The sequence below is a fragment of the Actinia tenebrosa genome, unplaced genomic scaffold (assembly GCF_029948245.1).
Source record: "Actinia tenebrosa isolate PJP-AT-01 unplaced genomic scaffold, QUT_ActTen_1.0 PGA_scaffold15__27_contigs__length_11533743, whole genome shotgun sequence".
NCBI classification, from domain to species: Eukaryota; Metazoa; Cnidaria; class Anthozoa; order Actiniaria; family Actiniidae; genus Actinia; species Actinia tenebrosa.
The window spans coordinates 6962956-6979179 of NW_028292575.1; the positions used below are offsets into that span (position 1 = coordinate 6962956).

At 37.6% G+C, this 16224-nt stretch overlaps 2 protein-coding genes across 2 annotated transcripts; one reads left to right on the forward strand and one right to left on the reverse strand.

The window, feature by feature from the left end:
- The first annotated feature begins 370 nt into the window (after positions 1-370).
- Positions 371-7580, forward strand: LOC116294828 (RING finger and CHY zinc finger domain-containing protein 1). Its single transcript, XM_031702496.2, has 10 exons — positions 371-523; positions 838-963; positions 1498-1616; positions 2108-2189; positions 2668-2712; positions 3306-3364; positions 3794-3823; positions 4460-4580; positions 5260-5283; positions 5751-7580. Exons 1-10 carry the CDS (start codon positions 473-475, stop codon positions 6048-6050), a joined length of 957 nt encoding a protein of 318 aa, XP_031558356.2. The 5' UTR covers positions 371-472; the 3' UTR covers positions 6051-7580.
- Positions 5279-15647, reverse strand: LOC116294826 (EF-hand calcium-binding domain-containing protein 7). The gene is made up of 13 exons (XM_031702495.2): positions 15381-15647; positions 14795-14860; positions 14544-14689; positions 13991-14077; positions 13410-13619; positions 12539-12674; positions 11689-11783; positions 10527-10681; positions 9952-10085; positions 8884-9035; positions 8250-8462; positions 7594-7701; positions 5279-6662 (listed from the first exon to the last, which is right to left on the reverse strand). Exons 1-13 carry the CDS (start codon positions 15592-15594, stop codon positions 6588-6590), a joined length of 1791 nt encoding a protein of 596 aa, XP_031558355.2. The 5' UTR covers positions 15595-15647; the 3' UTR covers positions 5279-6587.
- Positions 15648-16224: the final 577 nt, after the last annotated feature.

Sequence of the window (16224 nt, forward strand, 5' to 3'; positions counted from 1 at the left end):
CCCTATGTACACAGGTAACCCAAACCCTCATTATAAGAATAGCAAAAAATTCCATTAAAAAGTTGATAAAAATTTTCATATTTTAAAGCTTGTTAATACTTATTATCTGTCCTGTAGCATGTTTATAACATATGAGAAAAGAAAATGAAACAATCTGAAAATTGAATATTAAATAAATCTACAAAGTACTTAAAAAAATAAAGAAAAAATCCCACCCAATTTTAACCATTTGTTTATGTGTATCGAAAGCAGATGTAAGCTCATGATTTGATTTAAATATGAATTATTTTTTCAAAAAAGTTTGATTTTAGTTTTTTTGTTGTGTTGTTTTTACTTTCTTTCACGCAGCTCGCTAGGATTCATGGGTACATTTTAAAATGGCGACGTTCAGAATTTGACACAAAAATACTGCGTGGTAGCCGAATAACTTTTACCCTTCTTGTCCCTTTTTGTTGCCCAAGAACCCTTAAAAATGGCCAGCAAGTATAAATGTGAACATTATATAAGACGCTGCGCCTTACTGGTAAGTCCTGGTCACTCTCACGTTTGAGAAAAAAATCTCACTCACTGTCCATGGACGGACCCACATCATATGCATGACAACTTCGTAATCTAATGGTATTTTTATCCGGTATTTCTGTAGATTTGTTTCTATTTTCCTTATTGATAGTATTCTGGTCATCAAGATTAATAGTTTGTAATTTCTAAATATAGAAGTGCTTATCTTTTGAGTATTTTTTAAAAAGTACAAATAAGCCTATATATTCAGTATAAATCATATTTTGACTTACCTATAAGACTCATAATTTGCTTTATATAATATATTATATTCTTCAGACACCCTGCTGCGATAATAAAGTGTATCCTTGTAGAGTCTGTCATGATGAGGAGAATGAGGATCACAAACTCGACAGGCAATCTGTCAAGACTATCAAGTGCTTGCAGTGTGGGAAAGAACAAGAAGTGAGTAGACATTACACCCCAGGGAAGGATCGATCCAGGGGTGATAAGAGGGGTGACAAGTTACCCCCTTTTCCTTTAAATTTCTCAGTATATCGTTAGTAACAGTGACACCCCCCTTTTCCCCAAATTCCTGGTAAATCCTTTGTAATAGTCACATCCTTCTAAATTTCCTGGATCTGCTCTTGTATTATACCCACCATGTTCATTGACTTGAACATTATATTTTTCTTTTTGAACAAGATTATTTTATGTCAATCAACATGGCTACAGTGTTAATTTTTTTCCTTGTAACCTCCACATGTTTTGCTAATATTCACTACAAAACTAAATTCTAATTTAATCTGCGAGTTGGCAGTGCCCTGACTTAGATAAGCCTAGAGGTTGTTTCAGGGTTTGATCTGTGGGTTAGCTGTGCCCTGACTTAGATCAGCCAAGAGGTCGTTTCAGGTTTTGATCTGTGGGTTAGCTGCGCTCTGACTAAGATCATTCCTTTGATCATTTACTTATTCTAAAATTCTTTTCTCACTCAATTAGGTTTCAAATAGCTGTGTAGACTGTGGCATACACTTTGGTCTATACACTTGCCTGAAGTGTAGACTATTTGATGACAATAAAAAAGGCCAGTTTCATTGTGACGAATGTGGTATTTGCAGGTATTGTATAATATTATATAAAAAATCTATTTTCATAAACTTGGACCAGACATTTTTCATGGTTTGCATTGATATACGCATTGAGACCACAGTCGCAACATGGAAATCGGGCAATACACTTCAATCAATCACAGTGTGTATGTCAAGGTACATACTTTTTGTTTTATTGATAGTAGTCTAGATTTCCTGTCCCGACTGCTGTTTCTTTCAGTGAAAACAGTGGACCAGCCTCCTATAAATTTTTTTCTTGGTTCATATGAAGAATAAATTAAATGAAGTACAAAAAGCATCTTCCTGAAACTTGGCCCAAATAAGTCGAAATTTTCTCTGTGGGGATCTCAGGGGAATTCAAATTCCAAAGGAATCCTGGTTGGGCAGGGAGGTACCTGGGGGGCAGGTGGTTAGATGCACTATTAGATGCACATCAAAATACAAGACAGTATTTACAAATTTATGAACTATTTTTTCTTGTTATATTTTGTTCATTACAGAGTTGGTGGGAGAGAAAACTTCTATCACTGTCCAAAATGTGACATCTGTCTGCCAGTGACCATGAAAGATAGCAACCACAAGGTTGGGAAAAAAATTTGTAACTCAGCTTTCTGTGAAGATGTTTTTAGGGTTGTCAAACAACTCTAATCTGCATTAGAACCTCTACTTAGAAGGCTACTTGTAGCTTTCCACATTTGAATTCCGTGTAATGAATTTGTTTTTCATACATAAGTTTCTTAATGACCCTTCTTGAAATTGTCTTGAATGCAAGGCTAACTTACTTGGAAATATGAAAGAAATCATGCGTTTTCTCAATGGAATTAGTGGCATTTCTTTTGTATTTCCATATTAGCCTCCCATTCAAGACAATTTTAAGAAGGGTGCATTATTACAATGAAGGCCCAGGGTGAGATTTGCTATTCGCTAAATCTGGTGTATTTTATAAATACTTTTTAAACCTTCTTAAATAAAGTTATTATACACTTATTGTTATACTATTATTCTTTTCGTTCACAAGAGTTAAATGATTCTATGACCATTGCATGCTTGTTTGTTTCAGTGCATAGAAAAAGGTGCAAGAAATGATTGTCCAATATGTATGGAGGTAGGTGTAGATGCAACAAGTCTTGTTGTGGGATATATTCGACCTTTTTACTGATGATGATTGATTGTGGTGATGATGATGACAGTGATGGTGATGGTGGATGTGATGGTGATAATGACGGTAATGGAGATTGTGATGTTGATGATGACAGTGATTGAGGCTGTGATGTTGATGATGACAGTGATGGTGGTTGTGATGATGATGATGATGGTGGTGGTAGTGATGATACTGATGAAAATGATAGTAATGATGGTGCTGGTTTTGGTGATGATACCGATGATGATGATGATGGTGGTGGTGAGTGATGATAATGATGAAAATGATAGTAATGATGTTGGTGGTGGTTTTGGTGATGATACTGATGATGATGATGATGGTGGTGGTAGTGATGATAATGATGAAAATGATAGTAATGATGGTGGTGGTTTTGGTGATGATACCAATGATGATGGTGGTGGTAAGTGATAATAATAATAATGATTCATGATTGATCAGGATAATGCTGCCTATGATGATAACAGTACTACAAATTATAAATGATGATACTAATAACACATTGAAGATAAGACTAATGATATCTTCTTCTTTTACAGGATATCCACACTTCTAGAATACGTTGTCAAGTTGCCCCATGTGGGCATCTCATACATACGTAAGTATCAAGTGTTTATAGCAATAACCATGCACACATACTTCGTAATTTTACATTGTAATGGTTTCCTACTTTAGAGTATCATTTCTTTGTTTAATGGTTAATCAGGAGAGCAGGGCTTAAAATAAGTGCTGGCATCAGGTGATGTCTGGTCAGACCTGGCACTTGTCCAGTCAAATCTTGTTTTGCTGGTCATTTTGACCAGTAATGTTTAGGCAGAAATAAGGTATTACTAAGCTAAAACTAATTTGGCCTGTGACCATGAGCGACAACTGATGGGCTATTATGTTTAGCCCTGGAGAAGATGAATGAATACATCAAATAAAACAAAGAATCATATTCGCAAGAGAATGACACATTGTCTAAAATGGGAAAACATTACGCCCAAGCCAAAAGAGTCTATCATTAAATATCCTTTTACTGTTTTAGGACTTGTATGTCTGATCTCCTTAACTCAGGGTATGTATAATTAATAATTTATGTATATTTTGAAGTCTAGTCTACCATATTCAACACCCCTTTCTCATCCTGACAATAATGGTTTTTAGTAAAAATACACAGGTGATTATTGAAAATCTCGCGCACTGATTGGTCGAGAAACTCACACCATCACACGATAATCACCTCCAGCGATAATCCAAAATGGCGGCCAGCCGCTTTGTTGCTGTTACCGGAAAAAAATGTCTTTTATCTTCTTTTTTTCCTTTTTTTTTGAAAGAATAATCACCTGTGTATTTATACTAAAACCTGTGTATTTATACTAAAACCATTATTTGCCTCAGCCTCAGCAAATATCGGAGAGTATTTACCTCGCCGTTCGAAGACTCGCGTCTAGGTAAATATTCCCCAATATTCACTTCGCCTTTGGCCAGTAATTGTTAAGTAATGACCTGTTTGTGTATATTTTAACAAGGACCATGGACAAACCTAAAAAAGGGGGGAGGGGTAAGGCTGGAAAATATAAGTGACTAGTATGGGAAAAGGAGAAAAAGGGGGGGGGGGCTATAGCCCCCCAACCTCGTCTCTTCAGCCTCCTCGGTCCCTGTTAGTTATGCTGTAATACATACAACGCCTTACATTGTTGTCTCACTTTAGGAGCTATACATGCCCATTATGCAACAGATCTATTGTGGACATGAAGCAAATGTGGAGTCAACTGGATAATGAAATCAGTAAGACACCCATGCCTGAGGAGTACAAGAATGTCATGGTTGAGGTATAATAAGTAACTCCTTTTTACAGTTCCACTCAGTGACCACAAATAGTTCCAAGTTGAAGCTGGAGGTTCCACCAATAGAAAAACTATATTTTTAATATGCAGCAACTCCATCCTTGGCTTGGAACTATTATTCATGGCTACCTGTGGTAGTATTATTAATACTTTGACGTCAATTGTAAGGAAAAACAACTTCCAGGTCCAAAACAAAAAACAGTCCTTTACCGATTTCTCTTACTATTTCTTCGTGTCAAGATTTGTCCAAAGTTTTAATTATTTCATGTGGAATTAATTAAATCATTAAGAACATTTTCTGATTTATTTTTGCGGTTTTTGTGAGTAGTTCAAGGACCCAGAAATAGGTTGCTATCAATAGACGTCACTTCCGGTAATAGATGGGTTTTTAATGGCTTGTAGAATCTTGGAGGTTGTTTTGATCTCTTGTTTTCTAGTTTCATGTCATAGAAATAGTCAAATACAATACTTTTAGGACTTATTTTGATATGTTTTGACTTAACATCTGCTGGTTGCCCCTCAGTCAACCGCTTGTTTGCCCCCCAGTCAACAAAGGGTCACGTGATCGATAGTATGCAATAAGTCACAAATAATTTAAGGCCAAAAATCATTAGTTAAAATCAAACAGTATATTAAATAAGTTTGTTTTCTCATCTTTCAATAGATCAAGTGCAGAGACTGTCAAAAGGTATTTAGATTTTAATTGATAATTTGGTATGATTGTTTACCGTCTTAATAAATAGGAATATATTAAATAAACTATGTCAGGTATATTAGCACTGTATTAGACTTCAATCGATAATGATATCACACTGGGAAAAGGATCAACCTGTTTTGAAAGGTTTTCCCATTTCATACCATGTGTCATTCTCTAGAGTATCATGTCCAATGAAGAATCTTATTCTCAAGGAAATGAAACATGATCCGAAATGGGAACTTACTGTGAATCTGCCAACATATTACTGACAATATACTGTCAATCTAGCAACAACCCCTACTGACACTGATTTTGGAGCTGTATTTAATACAGTTAGTACAAGAAAAACTTTTCACCCAAGCTTAAAAGGCCTACAGACTTTCTTCTATCTGTATCCAATAAGTAACTAATAATTTTAAGCCATGTTGTTCACACAGTGTCTAACTTACACCCAACAGGATAGCAAAGTTAAATTTCACGTGCTTGGACACAAATGCCAACACTGTGACTCGTACAACACAAGCCGTGAGAAAATAGAAGGAGTGCCGGAAAATTTACCACCAGTTCAGGTTCAAGTTGAAGTTGATGCTGATGCTGATGATGATGCGGCTGGTGATGATGATGCAGCTGGTGATGATGATGCGGCTGGTGATGATGATGAATGGACAACAGAAGAAGAGGAAGAGGTACACGAAACTAGTTCAGGAGAGCAAGAACCTGGAACAAACTCAGCACAGGAAAATTTGCCTCTAGATTAAGGACATCTGATTAGATTAGGTATGTGGATTTAATACTTTTGCTAGCAAGGTCTGCTGAGAAAGAATTTGGGCCAAAGTGTAAAATTTGTTTTTGGTCAGCAAATAAAAGTGTTTTAAATGGATACAGATACAGAACTAAATCCTATCTTTAATGCCTAACATCCAATGATGGATACAAATAGCTTTAGGTGATTTGCATTATTTTATAGCTTGTATTTATGGCCCAGATAACAGTGATGCGATGCAGTGACGCCATAGTGAAATAGAGCAATGGGCCTTTCTCAAAATTATTATCTTGGATGGGAGGCTCACTTGAAACACAAAAGAAATCAGACTTTTTTCTTGATGGAGTTGGTGGCATTTCTTTTGTATTTTCATGTAATCCTTGCATTCAATACCGTTATAAGAAGGGTCCATTATACTAGGATAAGTCGTTTTACCAGCCAATCCAATTATGGTTAGCACATTAATGAAAGGCTTATGTCACACAACAAAGTCTTGTTATAAGTCTTGTTATAGTGTATGTTTAAGTTCAAGTTATTTTTCTATAGTAACATGATGTTTAACACTCCACTGCTTTCTGTTGTCTTCTGGTAAGATATGGTGAGCCACCTTAAAGAAAAGACAGATTTTTAAAACCATTTTCAATGTATGAAACTTGTGTGTAACTGGATAAGCAAATCAAGATTTTTCTTTAGATTAATTATTCAAATTAGAGGTGTCTTTATAGACTGTTTTCTCAAGGTTGCGTGTGCATCCAAACTTAAGGAACTTGGAGGGCTGTGATACCAGAACACAAGTATTATCATGCATTGCTATGAAATTTTTTTTGATAAGAATTCATAAAATTGATTATTCTCCTCTTTGAATATGACTTCTCAATTTTACTGCGTTTTGTGGCCCGTCAATGATGCGCACACATCCTTGAGAAAGTGCTCTATTACTGTTTTTTATAGCCAGCATTTTGATTGAACTTAGCTAGAACTTTTTATGAGTTCTATGATTGTTTTATTAACTAATATGGTTATATTGTTTTGTAACATATACTCTAAGGAATGACCACAAACCAGCAATAATGTTTTACAAGTTCGTTAGCCATACTGGACAGCGCAACAACAGAATATCTTTTGCCTACGAATTTTAAGTCTTTTTGTACATAATTTGTTGCTTCTGCTATCGAATTGTAATTGTAAACCACTTCAAATGGAAACAATAACAAAAGAACACAAAATATAGAAAAAGAATTGCATTTTTTCCTTTCTTTTTCTTTTATCCAATCACAGCTTTGCGTAACTAGAAGTTGTCACTCCATCCAATATGACTCCTTGTTTGATTGTGCAAATCCTCTAAGCTCAATTCAAAGGGTGCAACCTCATGACTCAAAACCCCATGAGATACAAATAACGATAGAACAGCTGTTATGTTGGTTGATCTAACGAGAAGCTAATGAGAAATGCTTTATTATTGTCATCTAACACCCCTAGCTAGTTTAAATCACTAAATATGCCATTAAATATTACATTGTTTTTATTTGTGTTTGTACCTCAGTTTTTCCTGCCGCCACCTCTAACACATGATCCAGTTCTCCTTTATGGCTCACACAATTTTGACTTCTTTTGCAGTCAACACGAAGGGTAACATCGGAATGTGACTAGTGGTAATGAAATTCAAAAAATAATAATTTGGTAAAACGCAAGCATATAAAATCAAACAGACATCATTATGGGTCTCCTTTGGACTTTGTACCAGCTGATGGGCATGTTTTTAATAAACCAAAAATGTACAAGGGTGATAAAGCAGGAGGGCAGTGTTTTCCTTCACTGAAGGCTGGTAATGAGCTTCATAAGGTCATCATTTTCATAAGATTTTGTTCCATGATTTAATGCCAATGGGATTTATCTATTGCACTCCCACATAACCTGGTGATGGTGAAACCCTTGAAGCACAGAAGAGAACCAACAAGCAACTCTACTAATATGACACCAAGTTTGGGCTAGAAATTAGGAGAACCGCCCTTTTATATCTAAGTTTCTTTTTCTGCCTCCACCTAGGCATAGATTTTCAATCGTAGGCATTTTGTGTACCTGTGATACTCTCCTTTGGGAGAGTATTGCAGGCACATGAAACCCCTACGACTGGAAATCAGAGCCTAACCTCCCCCTAGTTCATCAAGGCATGCTACAAGAGTGATTTGCATACCTGATTATCGATCAGAATGGTACATCTTTCAGGACTTTCATACTTGTAAAGAACAAGATCCCTCATGCCTTTGATGCTTTCTTTCTTGCCACCACTCTTAATGAAGGAGCTGATCAAAGCTTTGGTTAACTCTTCTTTGCAGCTTTCAACACCAAGAACTGTCAGCTTTGGTGAACAATTCTTCACAAATATGTCCAGGTAGAATGAACAAGCCTGAGAAGGAATAAAAAGGGATGTTTCAATCTTGTTTTTTTCTTCAGGCTAATCCTTCCAGTTGAGCTTTTCAGCAAAAACAATTATGCAATCCTTCCTCTTTCCCTCACCCATCCATACCTTCATCCCAATTATCCATTAACCTGAGAAAATAACCTCTGAAACCCAATGAATGTTTTTTTTTCCCGTCCGTCCGTCTGTCCCTCCCTCCCTCCATCCATCCATCCTCACTCATATTCTATTCAACCTTTTATAAATCCACCGATCTATCAATATTTATTTGTTCACTTTATCATTCATCCATTTCATTTATTAATTCTCTCATCCTTTCATCTATCTATCCTTACATCCATTCATCCTTTATTCTGTTCATTCTTTCTAGATGACATCAATTTATTATTCATATAGTACATATTCATACCTGGTCTAGTTCAAGAGCCTTGTTGTACCCCATACTACCCATTGTAACCCACAAGTCATCAGGATCCCCATCAGCATCTTTAGCCTCCATCAGGTTCAAATCCAGAAATCCTTTCAGTGTTATCTCTTCATCTTCATTCATCTCAAAATTTTCTGGCAAAAGATTATTAAATAATCTTGAAAATCATTATTAGATAATAATGAAAATTCAAATATTATCAAACCCTGAAACAACCCATGGGCTGATCTAAGTCAGGGCATGGCTAACGCACAGATTGAACCTTGAAACAACCCCTGGGCTGATCTAAGTCAGGGCATGGCTAACTCACAGATCAAACCCTGAAACAGCCTCTGGGCTGATCTAAGTCAGGGCATGGCTAACTCACAGATCAAACCCTGAAACAACCTCTGGACTGATCTAAGTCAGGGCATGGCTAACTCACAGATCGAACCCTAAACAACCACTGGGCTGATCTAAGTCAGGGCATGGCTAACTCACAGATCGAACCCTGAAACAACCTCTGGACTGATCTAAGTCAGGGCATGGCTAACTCACAGATCGAACCCTAAACAACCTCTGGGCTAATCTAAGTCAGGGCATGGCTAACTCACAGATCGAACCCTAAACAACCTCTGGGCTGATCTAAGTCAGGGCATGGCTAACTCACAGATTGAACCCTAAACAACCTCTGGGCTGATCTAAGTCAGGGCATGGCTAACTCACAGATCGAACCCTGAAACAACCTCTGGACTGATCTAAGTCAGGGCATGGCTAACTCACAGGTCGAACCCTGAAACAACCTCTGGGCTGATCTAAGTCAGGGCATGGCTAACTCACAGACCAAACCCTAAACAACCTCTGAGCTGATCAAAGTCAGAGTATGACTAACTTGTAGATCAAATTGTAATTTAGCTGGTTAGGCTTTGCAGAAGGAGGACAACTAGAGAACTCAGAGTAAAACAGCTAGATCAAGGGATCGAAAAAACTCTTCTCACATGTGATAGTGATTCCAGGAATCAAAACCAAATACCCCAATGCGAGAGGCAAGTGCTCTACTGCTTTGATTACCTTTCATCACCTCCCATGCATCGTCATCACAATGTTCTCCACTCGTTCTCATTTGAAACAAATCAAATTCCTGTCGGCTAAGGAAACCATTACTGTCCAAGTCAGACCGTGTGAATATTTCAGTTAATGCAGTCCTGTTGAAGAAACAGTTTCATAGATGACCACTCCAAAATGAAAATTAAGTTGAAGTTTGACAATGGATTTATAGCCAGGAGGGCTTATAATCAGGGTGGGGAGGGGGGATGGGGGGCTGGTAACTGTGAGGAAAAAAGTTTGGAATGAAAAGGAAGCAGATATTTATTACTCTTATGTTCTCAGTTCATGAAATGCTTTATTGACAACTTAAACACAAGATTTTACAGTTGGGCTTAAAATGAAGGGGGGGGGGGTATACAACTTGACTGAGTGAGTCTCACAGAGGTCAGCTTGGAGCAAGTCTACCTTACCCTGGGATAATGATAATAATAATAATAATAATAATAATAATATATATGGCTTATATAGCGCTTATAAAAGTCTGTTCTAAGTGCTTGATACCCATCAAATGGTGTGGTTAATATTTTTATGAGCCGTACCTGAAGGTTTGTGTAAGTTTCATGTGATCTCCTGTTCCTTGAGTCAGTTTAGCAGTCTTTGCTGGCTCAAATGTACGAGCTGTCAGGCGACACCCAGTCGTAAATGTCAGTAAGTGGTAACTTCCTCTGTGTAAGTGACACTGTAAGCAATATTTCTATGAAATAATATAAAGAACTGGATTAGTTTAATTATTTAGGCTGATATAATGTAGTATTTGGTTTTGTGCAAATGAAACTGTATGACCATCATCACCCCCACCATCATCATGATTATCATCATCATCATCAACATCATCACTATCGTCATTATCATCACCACCATTAACATCTCAGCCATAATCATCATTACCCCAACCTGCAACATCATGATCATCACCATCATCAACATCATCAAGACTGCCATTGCAATCATCATCATTATCACTGCCATCACCATTACTACAATGATTGTCATCATTCCCCCAACCACCAACATCATCACCACCACCACCACCACCACCATAACCATCATCATTATCATCAACATCACTACAATGATTGTCATCATTCCCCCAACCAGCAACATCATAATCATCACCACCACCATCATCATCATTGTCACCATCATCATTATCATCAACATCACTGCCATTGTTAACATTACCCCAACCAGCAACTTCATCATCATATTCACCACCCGCGTTATTATCATCAACATCACTGCCACTGTTATCATTACCCCAACCAGCAACATCATCATTATGGTCAGCACCACCATCACCATTATCACCACCACATCATCATCGTCATTGCCATTGTCATCATTATCCCAACCAGCACCTTCATCAACATCATCACCACCCTCATTATCATCATCAATGTCACTGCCATTGTTATCATTACCCCAACCAGCAACATTATCATCATCACTATCACCACCCTCATTATCATCATCAACATCACTGCCATTGTTATCATCATCCCAACCAGCAGCATCATCATTATGGTCAGTACCACCATCACCATTATCACCACCACATCATCATCGTCATTGTCATTGCCATTGTCATCATTACTACAACCAGAACATCATTATCACCTCATATCAAAGTTTTATACAATAACTATTATCTGAAAATGGATTTGTTTGGTATTTTAATATCTGAATCAGTCAAATACCTACCAAACCAAGTTTAGCTGAGGTAAATGCTACAAGTTCTCCTGACCTGTCATCCATGATGAACAACTCAGTATCAATCAATCGTAAATCAGAAGTGGCTGGTGATTGAAACACAATTACACAATTATTGAACAATTAAAGCAACTGACTTGTGTGTCTCAAGGTCTCCCTGAGCTAGATCAATGAATGAAAAGCTAATGTCACAATGTATGATTTGCAAAAGGGTACTGCTTATATAATAATATATAAGAATATTAAAATATGAGAGGTTAGGAAATCATATGCTAAAAATGCAACATCCATTGTTACCCGAACATTAGTCAGAAAACAATTTTTTAAGATACTTTTTCAAAATATTTCAAAATTGAGTTCATTTTCATGCTACGCCTTAGAGTAAGGGCCACCCCTGCCATGCTAGTCAGAGGGGTAGAGACCAGGTGAAACCAACCAGACTAAGCATGATCCATTGGTCCACCTATTGGGGGTTTGGCACAGGGATCAACCCTCAGTAAACCTCCTTCCCCAATGAATCTCCACCCTTGATTAAGTGCCGCATATGAAAGCAAAAAATTAAAGAGGTTAGCTCTGCAATCATTCACAGCAATGTGATGCTTAATCAAGCATCATCAGCCTGCATTAAATAAAGTCTACATTTTACATAATAATTTATAATATAATAATAATATAATAATAATTTATGTGATTTTTATCAAATATTTCCAAAGGGATCCTTCGTTGATTCTCAGCACAAAACTCCTGCATTTTCCCTTCATGACAAATCAAGTTTCCTTGAGTTAAACAAGTACACTTTCCCTCACAAAAAGAAGTATTTTCCTTATGACACAATACTTGCCTGATCGTGAAGGAATCGGTTGTATTGTCAACCATATTTGTGTTTCTTTTGGAATTAACAGTTTAAAATGATGACTGACAATGGATCCTTCTTCATCTACAAAGAAGCTGCCCTTACTTTGCACATTTGACCACATCTATGGATTTGATTTAATAGGGGGAAAGGTGTTTTCAATAATGATAGTCATCAGCATTTTCATCAATATCATCATTGATCATCATCATCATTGGCATGATCACTCATCATCATCATTATCACCATCCATCATCATCTCATCATCATGCACAGCATGATCATGATCATAACTACCATCATCATTATCATCAACATCATCACCCATCATCATCATAATCATTATCATACATAGCATGAACATGGTCATGACATGGCAAGGCATTCACCAGACCAATCACATTGCATGAGAATTATCTCTTCACCCAATCAAGTGCCTGAAACACGGCACAAACACAGAGCAGATACAAAATACCCCAAGGTCGCGGCACGGTACCAGACCAATCACATTGCATGAGAATTATCTCTTCACCCAATCAAGTGCCTGAAACACGGCACAAACACAGAGCAGATACAAAATACCCCAAGGTCGCGGCACGGTACCAGACCAATCACATTGCATGAGAATTATCTCTTCACCCAATCAAATGCCTGAAACATGGCACAAACACAGAGCAGTACAGTTACGCCAAGGTCGTGGCACTACCAGACCAATCACATTGCGCGAAAAAAAAATCCACCAATCAAAATTCTAGAAAACGTCACAGTCACAGGAAGGCACACATATGGCACCAACTCTTTGACAGTTATACAAAAACTGTCACTGCTGGTAAAATCAGTAGTATATATGCACATTTACCTTCAGGTTTCTCGGTTCTTTGATATCCACTTCTGTCCTTGTGGTCTTTTCTTTAGGATCAATTGAAGAGACACTTGCCTTTTTCTCACTGCTCGGTGATTCCTCTCTATGTTTTCTGCCTGTTGTGTTCTTGTTTTCTGCTGAAGAGGTTAGTTTTTTTACATTCTTCTTTATGAATTCTTCTGATGTTGAAGTCAACATGTTGGAGAACTATTGAAAATATAATTTAAAAAATTGAAAACAATACAGTAGCAAGTAAGAAGAATGGATGAACAAATGAATGAATGTAATAGTTTGAAGTTATCAATAGCTAAATTCTTGAACTCAGAGCAGAAATTAGTATAGGTTGTAAAAGTTATTCCAACTGTACCCTTGCCACTCATTGCTAAGATTGACTAAAAAAATTCAATTACATATTAAAAAAAAGAAGTTGAAGACAGCTGGAGAACAGGGTAAAGTCAGCAGAATAGAAAGATCTGATGAGAAATACCTAGTAGAAGACCATATATAAACAGGAGATTAAACAGAGGCCCAAATACCAAGCACTGTGGTACACACACACAATGAAGTGCATACTGTACCTCATGATAATCCAGTTTCCCATCTCCATTATAATCAGCATCATCTAGTATTGTCTGGACTTCTGCTTTTGTCATTCGTTCACCTCTCTGAATTCGAAAAATAGACAAAAAGAAGATATTTTAAAAAATTATGAAGTGACTAGGGACCAGTCCATTATCTAGAGAGGGGAGGGGTCTGGTGAAAACATAGGTATGTCATATTCCCTTTTTCCTGACCCCCTTTCTGTGAAATGCATTTTTATCAAACTCCATCCCTCTCCCCCCCTCCCCAAGATTGATATAAGCTTACAGAATTATTTGAGAAATCATTACATATGCATATATGCATACTGCATTAAAATTGGTGATCCACCTGGGGCGTAGCCAGAGGGGCCTAGGGAGCTCCACCCCCTCCCCATGCTGTAGAAGTCTCAATATCTATGTAATCACTAAGCATCAAGTCTTGATGTTCTGAAAGTGGGTTTTGCCCCCCCCCCTCCCCCAAAGGTAAAATCCTGGTATATTTTGCCCCTGCATACCCACTATATGCAACAGCCCCCCTTTTATGTCATACCATGGTCAGCAGCTTGAATAGTTCATCAAACGTAATGTATCCATCGCCATTGATATCAATTTTCTTAAATGCCTTCATCAATGTCTCTTTAGTTGTAGGCTTCTCTTTGCGCATTATATCACAGAACTCATTGTAGGTTATTTTATCTGTGAAAATGTTGAACGATTTTGAAGTCAAATCTCCTTCCACACTTCACTTCACAACCTCCTGTCAACAGCAATCAATTAAATAACAAAAAATTATTGGGTTACCTGTGGTTGGTTTCCAGTATTTCTGCAAGATCTTCTTGGATGGATTTCTACCCCCAAACTGCAAGGCTACAAACAGTAGTTTATAAGTTAGAAATACTACAAATATACACTTATTTTTATACAACATTGTCAGTCTGGGATATGAAATCTGAGACTGAAGTGACTCACTGGCCGTGAGCTCTGAATTTTAATATGAATGAAAGTGATAAATGTTTATGCCAACAACTATGAGCAATATAAGGCCCATATAGACATTGGTACATTCAATGCATTGCTATGTCGTACCATTTCATAAACACGATGCGCACTGCACATCCCTATAGGCGAAACAAGTGGCAAACTGTATCAATTCATACATATAAAGACTGCTTATCATTACTAGTCTCCATCACAGCCGTTTTATTCTCGTTTCATTCGCCTACGGCCCACTTCTCTCCCCACAAACGAGAAAAGAACATGGCTGCCTCCTTGGTACAGTAACTATGGGAACAACAAAGAAGCGAGTGCCAATATGGAAGGCTTACATTTGCAGCTTTGTCGATGCTCTTGTCGTCATTCACTGTTCTAAATAAATCAATTAACTAACCTAGAACTAATTCATCCATCGAGGTTATAGGTTCGCTGGTGCTCGTAAACACAGACAAATAAGCTGCTCTGCATTCTTTCATAAAATGATCAACCTTTGTAGTCGATTCTCGACGAACCTCGCTAGAAAACGAAACATTAGAGTTCTTGGACGAAGTACTTGTGTTTGAGGACTTTCTTCGAGGTATTAATGGACGACGTTCATGGTCAGTCATGGCTCCTTCGGTCGTTAGTCGAATGTTGTTTTGACTTCTTCTAGACAGCCGCCATTTTGAATTAAATTAGAAACGGTATTCCGCTGAGCATTACTTTTACGGGCTCTTTGCATTCGCCTTCACACTACCCATAATACATTGCGGTTTTATAGAGGGCATCAGATCAGGGCAAACCGTACATTTGATCCTCAGAAGAACTTGCAAATGTTATCATATTCAAAAAATGCATTTAAAAAACAACCAGAAACACACCTTAAATAAACTATTCAAAATGTATAAATGTGTATAAACGAATGCTAGCACCAGTGGCAACGGAGCGGTCCTAACAAAATCACAGATCAAAGCTAAAAAGGCTGGTCCCCCCGGGGGGGGGGGGGGGGTACTCCCTTTGTTCAGGTGGTAGGGGTGTTCGGCGGTCGATTTTTAAAATGGCCCCTAAAGGGTACGCATAAATTAAGAAGGCTCTCCGGCGGGCTGGTCTCCTTGGTTGAGTTATACGTCACTGCCTGGAGTTTCACAATGTTTCTTCGCTATAATATCTGCAAGTTTTGACTCATATTTTCGACATTTTAAAGCTTCTGAAATGGTGAAAAATCACGAAAAAGATTCTGCGTTCACTTCATGATCAAG

Coding starts and splice junctions, on each gene's coding strand:
- LOC116294828 (XM_031702496.2), top strand. CDS start 473: ATGGCCAGCAAGTATAAATGTGAACATTATATAAGACGCTGCGCCTTA. Junction 1,617..2,107: donor GACGAATGTGGTATTTGCAG/GTATTGTATAAT, acceptor TGTTCATTACAG/AGTTGGTGGGAGAGAAAACT. Junction 4,581..5,259: donor ACAAGAATGTCATGGTTGAG/GTATAATAAGTA, acceptor ATCTTTCAATAG/ATCAAGTGCAGAGACTGTCA.
- LOC116294826 (XM_031702495.2), bottom strand. CDS start 15,594: ATGACTGACCATGAACGTCGTCCATTAATACCTCGAAGAAAGTCCTCA. Junction 9,036..9,951: donor TGCATGGGAGGTGATGAAAG/GTAATCAAAGCA, acceptor ATCTTTTGCCAG/AAAATTTTGAGATGAATGAA. Junction 6,663..7,593: donor TGGCGGCAGGAAAAACTGAG/GTACAAACACAA, acceptor CTTTTCTTTAAG/GTGGCTCACCATATCTTACC.